The sequence below is a fragment of the Opisthorchis viverrini genome (assembly GCF_000715545.1).
Source record: "Opisthorchis viverrini unplaced genomic scaffold opera_v5_277, whole genome shotgun sequence".
NCBI classification, from domain to species: domain Eukaryota; kingdom Metazoa; phylum Platyhelminthes; class Trematoda; order Opisthorchiida; family Opisthorchiidae; genus Opisthorchis; species Opisthorchis viverrini.
The window spans coordinates 292,866-307,335 of NW_008751928.1; the positions used below are offsets into that span (position 1 = coordinate 292,866).

At 44.3% G+C, this 14,470-nt stretch overlaps 1 protein-coding gene across 1 annotated transcript in view; it reads right to left on the reverse strand.

Moving 5' to 3' along the window:
- The window catches only part of T265_09353 (hypothetical protein), a gene marked incomplete at both ends in the record, with an annotated part of 41,907 nt that extends 36,789 nt beyond the window's left edge, over positions 1-5,118 (reverse strand). Inside the window, 3 exons of the mRNA XM_009175394.1 lie at positions 389-802; positions 3,441-3,542; positions 4,828-5,118. Coding sequence (XP_009173658.1) covers positions 389-802; positions 3,441-3,542; positions 4,828-5,118 — 807 coding nt within the window. The remainder of the gene's footprint in view (positions 1-388; positions 803-3,440; positions 3,543-4,827) is intronic.
- Positions 5,119-14,470: the final 9,352 nt, after the last annotated feature.

Genomic DNA, 14,470 nt, shown 5'->3' on the forward strand with positions numbered 1-14,470 from the left:
TATATATATATATGAAACATCATATTTCTCTAGCTTGTACATGTACGACGGGAATCAACATATTATCATAAAAGCCACGGTCAGATAAGGCGGTCCCTAACATTCGTCTTGTCCCAGTAAGAAACCGACTGGGCGCTTTTACGTCCTCAAAATTATTACCCTATCCTTGGATTCCATAGTGCGGAACTCACTAAAGACAGGAAGATAGCATTAGGTTCTAACCAGTTCTCGATCAAATTAACTTTTCATGAGAACTAGACTGAACTAAAAATCTACACTGGCGAAAAAAATTGTCACAACATTTTGAAATCCTTTGATCCCATTATCGGTCGTCCGAAAAAGTGTACTAAATGATCAAAGATGTTGAACCAGGCAACAAAGTACTTACCACGGGGCCTGGGGGTCCAGCAATACCCCTAGGTCCTGGTTCACCCCGATGTCCTCGTAGGCCGACAGCTCCCTTTGGACCTGGTGGCCCAACAAGCCCCTTTAATCCATCGTTCCCTATTACTCCTTTGATTCCAACAGCGCCCTGTTCACCACGCTCTCCGCGAAATCCAACGGGGCCCTTCAGACCTGGTTCGCCTGGGGTACCAGGAAGTCCTGCTGGTCCTCGAGCTCCCTTTAGGCCCGGCTGACCCATTGGTCCACTTTTACCATCCTCACCAACGGGACCCGGATGTCCACGGGATCCTGGAAGTCCGGGTGGACCTGGATCTCCAACAAATCCCGGTGGTCCGATGGGACCGGGAATGCCGATGACTCCAGGAAACCCCGGAGGACCTGGCTCCCCTGGTGGTCCCTTTTTGGAATGAGAAAATGGTTAAGATAAAAAATGTATACATTCTGGAACAATAATCATACCAATTATTCTTCGGAGATACCCCTAACTTTTAATCAGAGGAATAACTTCAGACTTGTCAGCGAGACGTAGTCCCCAAGTTTCCACCAACCATAAAAAAACATTTCAATGACGATTTTTCCTTTTGATGGAAGAAATTTTGAGTTGCTGGTGCTCTCGGACGAAACTCGAGTCCAGTGATTCCCCGTTGTTGTGGACTCACCAGAATGATCAAACTAGGACAGGAGGACGACTGTTCAAACGGGAGAAATTTCATCGCTCGATAGGCTGCTCATGACATAGGCTGATGAATCTCTGCTGAACTGAGTCCTGGGATGACAATCACACTAAAAACTTGGTCTGAGGGTGGGTTGAATTCTTTGTCTTTTCGTACTAGCAGTGATATGAACCGTGTAACTGAGACAAAACGCGCAATTTCGTGCCTATTGTGAGTTGACCACATTATCGATTAGCAATTCGTGACCAACTGATAGGGTGCTTGAAGGTTGCGGCACTCAGTGGGTAAAAATTATTTCACCTGGCAACTTAGCACGTTCTATTCGTTCGACTACACCCTTGAACGCTCTGAATTTAATGGCACACCAGGCAGTTACAAAGGTGTAAAAAACTCACTAATAAATATTTTGCATGCACACACCAGGTGAACAGTTTGGAATCAAACTGCCTAGTTCAGGGAACAAACAAAAGGCCACGGCGACATTCTGGGGCGCAGATGTTTACGTAAATATGGTGGCTCAGCCCAGTCATTGGTTTGGAGTCAGGCATGCTCTAAAATTTTGTGCTCAGCTTATTTATTGCTCAGGAGCACTATTTGACAACAGAGTCTAGAGGATTAGCAAAAATGACTGATCAAAAACGGGCAGCTTCAACATCTACCCAAAAGGGGTTTGGCAACGTGAGATAGGCTCCCAAGTGGTGTTTGAAAAGCACTTTTATTCAAATGCCAACAACTAGATTCTGAAAAGGACCCTTTAGTGGGCAACAGCTTCTTAATCAGGCTCCTTTATGACGGAACACTCCAACTGCTTTTGCGAATGAGTGTATTTCGCCCAAGGTTCCCTCTTGATTGAGGTCGGTATAGATAATAAATTTCATCTTGAATACTCATGGTTCAGAAACTTTCAGTAGGTTGGCGCAATTCAAATGTAGGTTGTTGCATAATTGTGAGCTGACTGCGTCTCATCTCATTGCTTTTGGGGGGTAGAATAGAATGATTTTACTGGTTATTTATAAGCTATGAAGGGACTGATCTAGCTCTCCTCTGAGTAATAGCTCTGAAGAAACCACACCTTTGATTCTATGAACAATGCTCTTACTCACATTGTGTTCCGCTGGGACCATTCATGCCTAGTGAGTGAGCTTATCCGTTGGTTGAAGGTCGTTCGTACTAACCTCACTCTCATTCCTCTCGCTCTTACTCACATTGTACTCCGCTGGGACCATCCATGCCTAGTGAGTGAACTTATCCGTTGGTTGAAAGACGTTCGTACTAACCTCACTCTCATTCCTCTCCTCACATTAATAGGGCATGAACAAATCGGTCTTCAAAACACCCGGCACATGAACAAATCGGTCTTCAAAACACCCGGATACCTTTTGTAGTCTGGCTTACACAACCACTTGTGCTCCAAAGCGGAACTCAGTCTTGGATCTCAGTCGCGCAGAACTTATTAGGTTAACTTAGGATGCAATGACTGTTGACTGCTAATCAGTCGTTTGGAGTGCACATCTTCTTGAAGGTCCGAAAGATCCGGGGTCGCGGTAAAGAAGCACACACTTGGGTCAAGGACAATTGCTCCAGGCAATCTGGAAAATTAAATGCAACTCTTTCTGAATAGCGCTCATTCTGACCAGAAATGCGTCAAAATGAGCACAGTTTTGCTCGACTGACATTCATCATTCTAACTGCGATAGCAGAATTTTGTCAGCAGTAAGTGGGTAGTCATGCGAACGTTGTTCAGATGAATGGCTTGTGAAGATACAAGTGGCGATAGAAAGGCTTATGCAAACTAACGGCTAGTCTACCAAGAGCTTGAGGTCTTGACTCGCTTAGTGCTTGTGATGCATGTGTTTCAAAGGTAAAATACTTTCGTTCATCTCTACCCAAGATTCAAGGCCCCATGAGCCTAGGAAACGTGTACCAGGGTAAAACAGCCGCACCCCAAAAGTCCACTACAAAATACCCTGTAGAGGTACACATTATGTCCACCTCACTACTAGCGAAACCGAGCGTTTTGGCTTGTGCTCAACCGGAACATCAGCAGTTTGTTCGGTGTAGGAGTGGCCTCCCTGATCTACTGAAAATTCTGTCAGTATACTGAAAGTCTATGGTAGCTGTACCCAGCAGCTGGACCAAAATCATCCAAGTCTTGTATGACAACAATTCGGGGGATTCTGCAAGTGAGTTTCGAATAAGACGCCATTGCTACCAAACTTAATAGCATATCACACGGTTCGGATCTTTCGAAGTACCACTCAGTGCATCCACAAACAAACAGGTGTGCCAACCTATTACAGCATAATCAGCCACAAGTTTTCATATCAAAATTTATTCGTAGATAATCACGGATATTCTCACCATGGTCACTCGAATATCCTGGTACGTAGTGACGTTTTGAGGCACTGGGCCTTTAACCATCTGACGCAGTTGGGAAAGCTGTCCTTCGGTCTCTTGGGGTGGCTAAAAAAAGAATGGAATCCCAACGGCTACTTATGTTTTACCAAGTTTGGGAACATTATGCTAATCATATTACTGATAAGTGGCAAACGAACATACAAGAATTCACGAACATTCGAAGAATTGCGTTGGGGAGTGTTTGAAATCACCACTGGGAACCAATGAAACTGTCTCTGGTTGGTGACGCAATCGTCTTTCGTTCATGAAGAAGTAATTCTTACACTTGTCTTAAGAGGTGAAAATCTGGACTACTCATGTGGAATAGAGTAGAATTTGCGTATCGAATTTGTTGGTCACAGAAAATGTGCTGTGATACGATCAACCGGTAATCGTGGTCGAGTTCTACGCGTAGTAGGATTGCAAAGACCACTAAGTTAGCGGCACCTTAGTGATCAGAGCTGGTTTAAATCACGTTCTCGGTTTGCTAGGACAAACACCGAAACTGCCCATAAACCTGCGAATGCCAGGTCTTCATGAAACTTGGGCGGTTTAGCATTGGTTACCAAGATGCTTGATTATTCATCAAGTCCTGTTGTGAGGGGTGCATTAGCGCTCGCATTGATCGAACTCGTCTAGAGCAACCATGACTGAGCGCAAGATTTAGTCTACGCTGGGACACTAGTTGTCCTTCCGGTTTGAGGACGGTGGCATTCTAAAGCCAATCTTTTTTGTATTCAGATTTTTCCTTTTAAAGATCAATTATACAAAAGAGAAATTTTTCTTGTGACAACTCCCTCTTACTGCTTGATTCTGGATGACAATGAACCTTGGGCAAACAACGCTGCAAAGAGGAATAGCGTAAACCTTATCCGGTTAATCAAATCCTGTGTAAATAGTTGGTTTTTTCTTGACATGAAACTGCCCCTGAGGGTCAACTTGTCTCAATGGCTGCTACGCTGCCATATTGAGGTGTAGCTCAACTACACTACTGCTCAAAATCAAACTTCCTTTGATGAACTTTACGGGCTAAAAGTCCATTCTGACTTCGTTTCGCACACACACTTTGGTAACAGATCTCAGTGAGGAGAAAACAGTTGTTTCATGTTTCTCAGCATTTAGACACTATCTGATAAACTCCAACTTTTCGACAATTGACTCCCAGATGAGGATTCATGTGAGTCAGAAGTATTCGGAGTTAAATAGAATCATAGAATCATGGTTTCTTTTTTTGAACTTCCATTACACTGCAATTTTTATGACAACACAGAGACTAATAGTTGGATCAGTTGCTGATGCATCAAAACCATAGAATATTCTGGACCGAGGAACAATGTTAATTACCACTTACCGGCCCTGGTGGTCCCGGGAGTCCTGGCATTCCATTGTCACCGTCAAACCCAGGATCACCCGGTGGCCCTGGAGGACCAGGTGGACCCTGTGGTCCTTTTAGTCCCGTCGGTCCGACAGGAGGGGGAGTGGCTGGCTTCCGTGTGGTAGTGGTGGTTGTAGTCCTGGGGGTCGTGGTCGCCATTGTTGTACTTGCTCTGGTGGTCTGTTCTTGTGTATAGGTACGGGGGGTTGGACTGGGCCATTGAGGTTCCTGTGGGTACAGTTTACCCCTGAAAGTTAGCATAATCATCGCTGCATTTTGTCAGCTGCTATCATTTACATATACGAATGGACTGCTGCTCAAAGGATTTCGGGAAGCTGTTGGTTCATCTACACTTGACTGCCACACTCGGTTCTTAACAAGAGTGAAACCTTACCCCAGGAACAAGCTTCGGATATTGAGGACACCGATTGCATGATTCATTAGCAATTCCCACTGTTTGTCGTATTTTTTGTTTTTGGAGTTCACCGACCACTTGTTACTGATGGCAGATGTATGGATAACGAGTGTGCGTTGAGAACGTAATATGCGTTTTACATCATCCTTGGCATTATACGTGTTGTGTCCATTATCCGTATAAGTCTAACAGCAGTCTCGACTCCGTCCCGACCCATGTTCACAGGACCCGAAAACCCAAGACGATCGGCCAAAGCACTTTAAACAGATTATGTAATTCCCCCTGCTGACAGGGGTATTACCTACCGTACGTAAAATAAACCTGCCTATGGTAGAGTGACAAATCAAAGACCAGATAAGACAGACCTGACGAATGAGCAATCCTAATTGGAGTTCCGGTTCATTTTATGGGCTCAATTTGAATGAAATGTGACTAAACACTGCGATTTGCACGAAAATTCATGATATCTTCGAAATGTGATAGAAACATAATGAAGATGGAATTTCAGACAGTTTGGATGAGCCAAAGCGTCTCCACAAAACTTGTTGGATTTCGTGATGTTTCGGAGGCAGGAAAATTCATTTTGATCTTGCAATCTGTGTGCTTGCGGACCCCTTGGCATGCATGAGTAAATTCAATAAACTGAGTGCAAAACGATACCCAGGTGGTTAGAGGACGTAAGAGATAAGGAATCATACACGTAACTCAGGTGTTGAATACTCGAAAGCTATAAGGGGGCTGGGACGCAGAAGAGTACTTCAGTGTCCTAGTTACTTTGAAGAACGACCATTATTCTATATGGCCCCCGACACGGGTGACTGAAGTGGAATGACCCGTTTCACGGATGAATCATGATGGACACAACCGATGTGCTACCCATTTCATTTCCCATGTATACCGAAGGTATACTTCGAGATCGAAGTAATTCAGAAAACACGTAGGTAAGGTCACAGATGTATCATGTATGCATACAAATCCGATCACAACTCCAGGTACCACACAACAGTTCGCTGATGGATTGACGAACGGACACGCACGCGTGCGAACTCTCGGACGCATTCAGCCTGCCTCTACAAACCTCCACGGCTAGTTTATGCAACTCCCACCTGGTAACGTCCGACGGGCTTTGACTTCCGTACTGATCAGCATAGGCACCCTGACGAATATGGAGTAGCTATCACTTGCGGCAAACCGGAGTCCACCTGTATGGTCGGCTTTGGTGTTGACTCCACATTCGGTCTATGTTTTCCAGCCCGATATAGTCTAAGTGACGGCCTGTTATCCTCCCATCTTCTAGCAGCGTATCGATGAGGCTACGGTTTGTTGACGTCGCAATCCACACACCTACTATCCTTATATGATGGCTGAATTTTGACGTAATCATCCACGCCACTCCGTAATGTGCGAGGTCGGGTGTTTTTATCCGCCCGTAGCAGATCCAAACGTGTTCGAGGTATCCGATCCGTGAACAATTTACAGGGAATAAAGAAAACGACTCACAAGGCTGCTGAAAACTCTTCGACAGCCCACTACCAGTTTCGAGCTTTCTGGGGCCCATCAGGTAGGTGTAGTCACCGAGTTTCCGTCAACCTTGTGTTCTGCTTTAGTCTCCGGTGAAAACCAAAGTGATTTGCAAGTGAGTGTATTAGTCTAAATTTACAGGGCACTTTGCCTGTAGTAGCATGCAGCGTAACTCAGTATTGCAGCAAAAACTTGTCAGGTCTTGTTTCATCAATCCGTTCTTCACCGTTGCCACCGGGCGTTTAGCTTTAGAAGCGGGATGGTAAGGTTCCTGTTAAAACAGGTTCTATCCTGTTGGTTTTCACAAACAGTTGAATGCGGTGTTGAAAAAAATCTTACCAGGTACACCACGTGATACAAAAGGGCTGCACAGAGTATAAATGATAGATGCACTAGAGGCAGTTCTAGTGGGCACCACTTCTATCTATTTAGAGTACGCGTCAACGATCACGAGGATCATATAGCTAACAATAGGAGCATGATAGTCCACGTGTATGCGACTCCATGGTCGCGATGGCCATTGCCATGGTAGTATAGATGCCACTACCGGCGAAGCCCCATTTTGCTGGCATGTTCACACTGCTGCGCCATCATTTCCACACCATACTGAGTGCTTTGGTTACGGTGCCTCTATGCCAGAATGGTCAACCGTTCCGTACTGAAATGGAGATCAAAATAGCCCACATGATCAGCCAGGGAATCAAGCTTTTCGTTAATTCTAATTACTCATAAGTATGACTTCAATCCACTCTTGAAAAATATTTGCGTGAACTTTTAGGTAGTGAGTAATGTTCCGCGGGTGTGCTAGCATTGACTGTGGTTGTATAGTCACCGAGCAATTAGGATGGTCCACTCTGATTTTTGTACTCGGTATCCCGATACCATAAACACTTTATGGCTTGCACGCATGTGGCTTTCACTAGCAAGTTGGTGGGTGTGTGTGCACGCGGCAGTTTGACTGGAAGCATCAACCTTATGAGCCGTATAGCAATTGGTCGGTCAATCGGAGCCCCACACACTCGTTTACGGCGGAGATGATTCTGTTTTCATCAGCTCATCTATACCGATTGGTTTCCAAACGTTTCCGAAAAATGCTGATATTTACCTTCAGCTTGCATCACTCCGTTCGGCTCCGAACTAATCTAATCGCACGCATTGGTCGAAGTAATTTCCAGCGGCCAGTCGGATGTGCGCGCTTACCGGCCTCACTTACCCATGGTTTGGAATGCAGTCAACCAGGACGAGCCAGGACAGCGATTTACTACTGTCAATATGACTAATCTCAAAATGATTTGGTTGGATAGCCAACTGAGATTGTATGCCGACCTTGAGAAGTAAACTGTGTGGTGCACTAGCCAACCAACACACCGATACCGAACTCAAAGTCCCATTTGAGCATAACTTCGTGGTCGAATGATTTGATTCCTTCTAAATGGGCTGAACGGGTGTGAAAGCACTTGCATTCGAATGAATATGTATCACCAGGGAGCCCTTGTATAACACATGCTGTTGAGGAATATTATAAACAAGTGATCCACTTTAGTGACTGGTTAGTGACTGGTCAAGTCGAACATAATTTTTGACGGAAACTCGGGGGCAACATTCACCAGATGATCCTGAAGAAGGACAAAGCCGGTTGTGAACTGTCAGATAGTTTTCAGCAACCTAGCTAATAACATGGTCGTCAAGATAGTACGTGAGACAGTCGAGAGTGGGACAGAAACACGGTGATGAAAAGATCCTACACCTCCACAGAAAACAATAGGATACCCCACTTGACAAACCTATCTGGCCAACCTTAATACTCTGAACAACCTTAGATTGACCAGTACCTACGGTGTCTAATCATTTTGTAGCTTGATATTCAGGGTCAACTGAACAGCTGAAGAGAGCAGCTGCCATGGGACTTCATACCAATATGGTGGAATTTCCCCCACCCCCTCGTAAACTTGCTTTTCAGAATGGGGTGTGATTTTTTTCGGATGTAAAGACCTTTTTATGGCATCTTAAATTCAATAAGTTATATTTCCGGAATATCACCTTATGGCATGAATAGTTCCGCTTAACCGATCACCGAAAGAACAGGGCCCGTAAATCTGTCATAGTTTTCGTCAGAGGCCACACTTGTTAAATCTAACCCTGCCAAATTACTGGTGGAAGACGAGATACTGGTTGCGGCGTACCAACGTTCCTCTGGAGTGCACGACTTGGCTCTGCAAGAGCCAATGAGTATTAGAAGGCCGAGTATGACTCTTTCACAAACCCAGGAAGCCTGACTCATTTACAATTAGCACATATAAACAAGCTCGGAGGACCGGCTAATGTTGTGTATACTGTAGTACATGGTGTCTGCCAGTGTGATTGATTTATATGTAAGCATTGTTGATGTACAACCTTGCTTACTTGGCTTCGGTTCATGATCTTTCTTTCTGTCTTCTATCTACAGAAATTGTTGTGAACCCCTAACTTCGGAGAATCACCATCTCCTGGTGCCTCGATGACGTGCATGCTACAATAAGAGCATAGAGTTGAAAAGTGTACCTACACTAACTGAGGAATAAAATTCGAAAAAAGTTTGGAATGGGGGAAGTTAACGACTCAGAGGCTTCGTCAAATCCGGTGAGTAGATTACAAGGTTGGTCGCGCTTTGAGACAGTCTCTCCTTCAAATAGTAGACTAAAGCGGTGTTGAATATCGGTTAAAAGTCCTACGACCACTGATGCCGGATTGAGATAAGTTTTGACACCTTGTTACTCAGGCCAAGGAGCTCCAGTCGGTGGTCTGTGGAAGTGAGAACGGGAGATATTACGTGGGCTTTAGTCCGCTTGGCCCATTAAATTCAGACCTAATGCCACTTCTGTTGATGTGTCGTTTTCATCGATAACCGCCCAATACCACGTTCAACTCGGCAGCAGAATGTTTTGGCCGGATCAAGCGGTTAAGTCGAAGTGGTTTTACAAGTTTCCAAATAAGCTGATCACTCACTTCAAATTTATCACGGAGACAGAGGCGTTTTTGGACTGCATTACGTATAAGACCGGTAAAAAACCACTGTTCAATAGAGGCCCAGCTGATCTAGTACAATTTCGGGCTATTCACAGACCCATCCCAAACCACTCTCATCGTGAGTTTGGGGGATCAGGGGTTTTGTGCACTGAAGAACTTAACCGAACATCTGACCAAAATGGAGTACAAAGAGACTCTGAGATTGAAGATTTTCAGATAGTTTGATTAGGTGTCAATTAAGGAGAGTAGTGATAATCATAATTAGACTCAATAGAGAGTGAATGAAGAAAACGGGTCCTTAATACGGGCAACTTAAGGGCGGCGTTCCAGAAAGGAAACACCCTGTATACCTCAGTTGAAGTATCAACTGGTGGTAGATAGAACCAGAGACTGTGTTTACAAAATCAAATATGACGACTTCACCAAGATCTACAAAGGACAGATGGTCAGAGAATTTCATACTAAAACCAGTGGACACAAGGAACGTCAGTCAGAAACTCACCGACTCAGACACAGAACACAAAATAGAGAATGTTGAAGTTTCGGAGTGACGGCTGTGATTCACGACAATGTGACTGGTAGCATGGGCGGTAATAATCTCAGAACATCGTACTGGGAATAGCGTAGGAGTAGATCTGGCGTGCAAGTGTAGTGAGGACTGTGACCAGCCGATTTGACACGTGCCGAATTGCAGTTATCAGTGATGACTACCCATCAACAGAAGTGTTACAAGTTCTAATAACCCAAGCCGGTCAAAAGCACCTAATATATCATGCCATCCCATCTATCCAAACATACACGAACCAAGGGGACATGAACAGGAATACTAAGGTCTCCAAACCGACTCCAACTACCGGAAGTTAAACTTGGTCGTCCGTATTGACTGACAAGAAATGGCTTCCATTTTCTTTTGGGTTAGTCGTAAGCCCTGGATACAGGAACAGTTAGATTACGTTGATAGTTCAAGTGAGATAATATAGCCCGAAAACGAAGTTCAGACCGAATGGTTTTGCCTTCGGGTACATCAACTTGGGTATTCTGAAAAGGTCTCAAAACTCCGCCGTTGATGGTCAAGCATCTGACTCTCGTCCACGAAAGCAATATTTACTTTCAGATGGTCCGGAAGCCTGGATGACCGACAAACAAGCAATAATGCAGCCGTAGACACTAAGTTCCGTGGCCGAGCCTGCCTGTATATCCAGTATCAGACGATCAAAACCCTCCTCGCCCAGTTTTGACTCAGGCCCTGCGCGTGGTCCCCCTGCGGAATTTTACATATGGCAGTTGCCGGGGTACAGTATTTTGTGTTCCTGTAATTAAGTTATTTTACAATGCGCTGTTGCCATGCCCGATTAAATTTAATCCCTTGGATGGCTTTTCCGCCAGTTTATCGATTACTTGTCCACTTTGGTACGTAGGCTAGTTATTTGCGCGTCGGGAATCAACCTCTCGGACTGCATCCATCCGCTTCTTGACCCACTCGACTGAGTCGAATTAGTCCAGTGCACACCTGGGTGTACAGGCGCATCCGTCTCCCCACCACACTTTCGACCCACACATCCAGTGAATTACCTTAGACGCCTAGGTGTGTGATGGCACTTGGGCATGTCACAGGCCTTCGGCGGGGTTTGTCGTGAAAACCCCACGGGTCTATTTTTAAACCCGAGAAGCAAGCCCCTGCTCAAGGGCTTGGGCGCAACCTACATGGCCTAAGTGAACCTCTTTAGGTGCACCTTCTGACTTGCGCGGCCCGTGCCTAGGTCGACCTTATTGTCTTGCCCAGATCTCTGTGACGTTGCGACACCATAGCTCCAGTGTGTGAATCGAATGCGACAAACGTGGACGGGGCCTGTAGCCTAAAGCAATCCTAGGGGCACACTTGGACTTTTGGTGGGTGGACATCAGTGGTTCGCTGAGCCATGAAAGTGAGGCCAGAAAAACGGTGAATTTTGTGTGCAAAAGTAAACATTAGGGTCGGTAAACACCAAGTGCTTCAGGTAGCGGAATGACGATCGATAAGTTCGTAAATGCGACGACTGACTGCAACCAACTAAGACATCAGTAATAAAAGGACTTCGTATTACGAGATAAATCTTCTTTCCCTTAAAAATGTATTAATCTCTATCGTTTGTTCGATGCACAGGTGCCGTGCAACTTGAAGGGATCTACCAGGTTGCCTAAGCCCAGACAGAGGAAAGCGGAATTCTGTGGTTCGAATATGATCAGGGATATTCCGGTCATCTTAGTGACAATTTTATGGAACTTCTAACAAGCCAATAGTTGGACCGGAGTGTTTTCCTTTTGTAAAATCTGAACTCTAGTCAGAACTATATGCAACAGACTTTTCTGATGACGTTTGGTAAAACTTCCAAACCAAGTATAGTGAAGAAACTGGGATGAGAATCTTCAATTATTTCTGTCTCATACGCATATACATGAACTCAAGGAATATTGATTCTGTCATAGAATATTTTAGCAAGTTTCGTAGTACAGATTTGCTCATACCCCAAGTTTTAGGGTTTAACTGATGTTAGCCAAGTGTTCGTTTTGGCAACAAGTACACTGTTCAAGGTTGACGTGATATGGGTGACCGGGTTCGACGCCTCCTTTTATAGACCTAATTCCCTAATCTTCAATCTCATTTCACAACTGGACACCAAATTAGACGTACATACATATTATTAGTCAGTTGTAAATTGGTTTGGTGTTAACGTCTTGCCCAGCTGAATCTCTAGTTTACCGTATTCTTCAACGGGATGTGCTGTACATGGGCATCCGTATGTTCCAGGTGAAATAAGACAACCTGCTAGCAAAGTACCTTCTTCACTGGCTTTGAGCGACTTCCCAATTCAGACAACCATGTTTACTTCTCAGCCTCCAGTTTCCAACGTCCGTCTGTCTGCACAATCGAAATGATACGAATGATGACCAAGTACAGACAGAAAACGGTGATTTAGTTCGTAATTTTTGATTCGATGATAATGGTGGGACGTTGTAATTTTGAGCTGAAGAAATACTCAGAGGATTGGGTCATTCGGAATTTGACCAACAAAGAGCTGTGAAGAGAATCTATTAGTACTATGGATTTTCAGTGGCAAATTCGAACTTGTCTTTTTCAAAGTTAGTGTTAATGTGTTCACATTCCTCCCGTTTCTGATGACTCTGTTACTTCAGATTGAAGTTGGTGACCCAGCTATCAGGTGTTAGAGTAGACAGTAAACCTATACTCCTCACTTTTTCAGCGATATTCGATAGTAGGGAAAGTATTTACAACAGTATGCTTGTGTAATATCACTCCGTTGTATTCGCAACGTTCACTGCTTGGCGGCATCTTTAAATGACTGCTTACGCAGCATTGCTGACTAAGCAAATTTGGCCTCGATTGATTGTCCTTTAGTAAAGAGTGGCCGATTTCGGTTGAAGCATTTGGATGAAACACTGGGCTGAACCGTGTTTGTTCCCGAAAGGACTCAGATTAGTCAGCAAATGGCTGGTGTCATGAGCGGGTTGGACTCAGAGTCTTCTAAAGTTAAACGCAACAAACGTTGCGTAGACAACATAGACAACGCCTGAGAAAGCATTAGAGCCTGATACAGATAAAAATTCAATTAGCAAAATTACAATCCAATAAACGCAATGAGTGTATTCAAAGACTTATCCAACTTACTGTTCGATTAGTTGCTGTAAGAGGAAGACAAGATAAAGAGTACTTCAGACAGACTGCTCAAACCTGACACGTTTTCGAAAATCGGGTTGGGCTGTAGATTCAAGTTCAACAAATTGATACTATTCAGAAGCATTTGATTGATCGGCTGATTCATGAGAACACTCCTTAGCACAGGGCTCTACAACTGACTTAGAAAAGCATAGCAATGAAAATTCCTCACTATGGTTGACCAGCACCAAAAGAGGACACAGGTGTTTTGACACTTCCTTAGCACTCTACAACTGACTTAGAAAAGCATAGCAATGAAAATTCCTCACTATGGTTGACCAGCACCAAAAGAGGACACAGGTGTTTTGTTTTTTCGATCCAATCTCCATATCAGTAACAAAGGAATACGAAAACTATTCACAGTACTGATTCAGTCGAAAGATGAAAAACGAGTGAAAGGAGCAGGTGCATTCTTCCTTGAGCGCATGGACCGAAAGTTCTGATTGCTGGTAAACAGTCGGATAGTTGGTTCTAAATTGTAACAAATCTTATGGAACACTTAATGACTACTGGAGTGTGGACTTGGAACGCTCATAGGTGATAGGTATCAGGCAGAGATGGTTGGTCATGGAGAAGAAATCCTGAACTTGAACAACCTACATCTGATGAGCTCCAATCAGGACGACAGGCACTGTGGATTACCGTTCCTGTACCTGTCACAGCAATGGCGTATACTACTGATGAAATCTGCGAGTAGCATATTTTCAAGGAAGTTTCAAACTGTATGTCTGTAATTAATGAACCACTAAGTCGTCTGTTCGAATGTTTCAGATATTTGGGTCGATACTCAGCTATTCTTCTGTTTAGGTCGCTATTCGTCTCTGTCATCAAAGCTGAAACGATAAATTAATCTAAGACATGGACTTTCGTTGCCTATGGTGTACTAGTTTTAAAATTTGTTCGCTTCGCTTCGGGTAGGAGGCGAAACTAGGTAGTGGGAAAACTAAAAGCTGTTTAGTCTT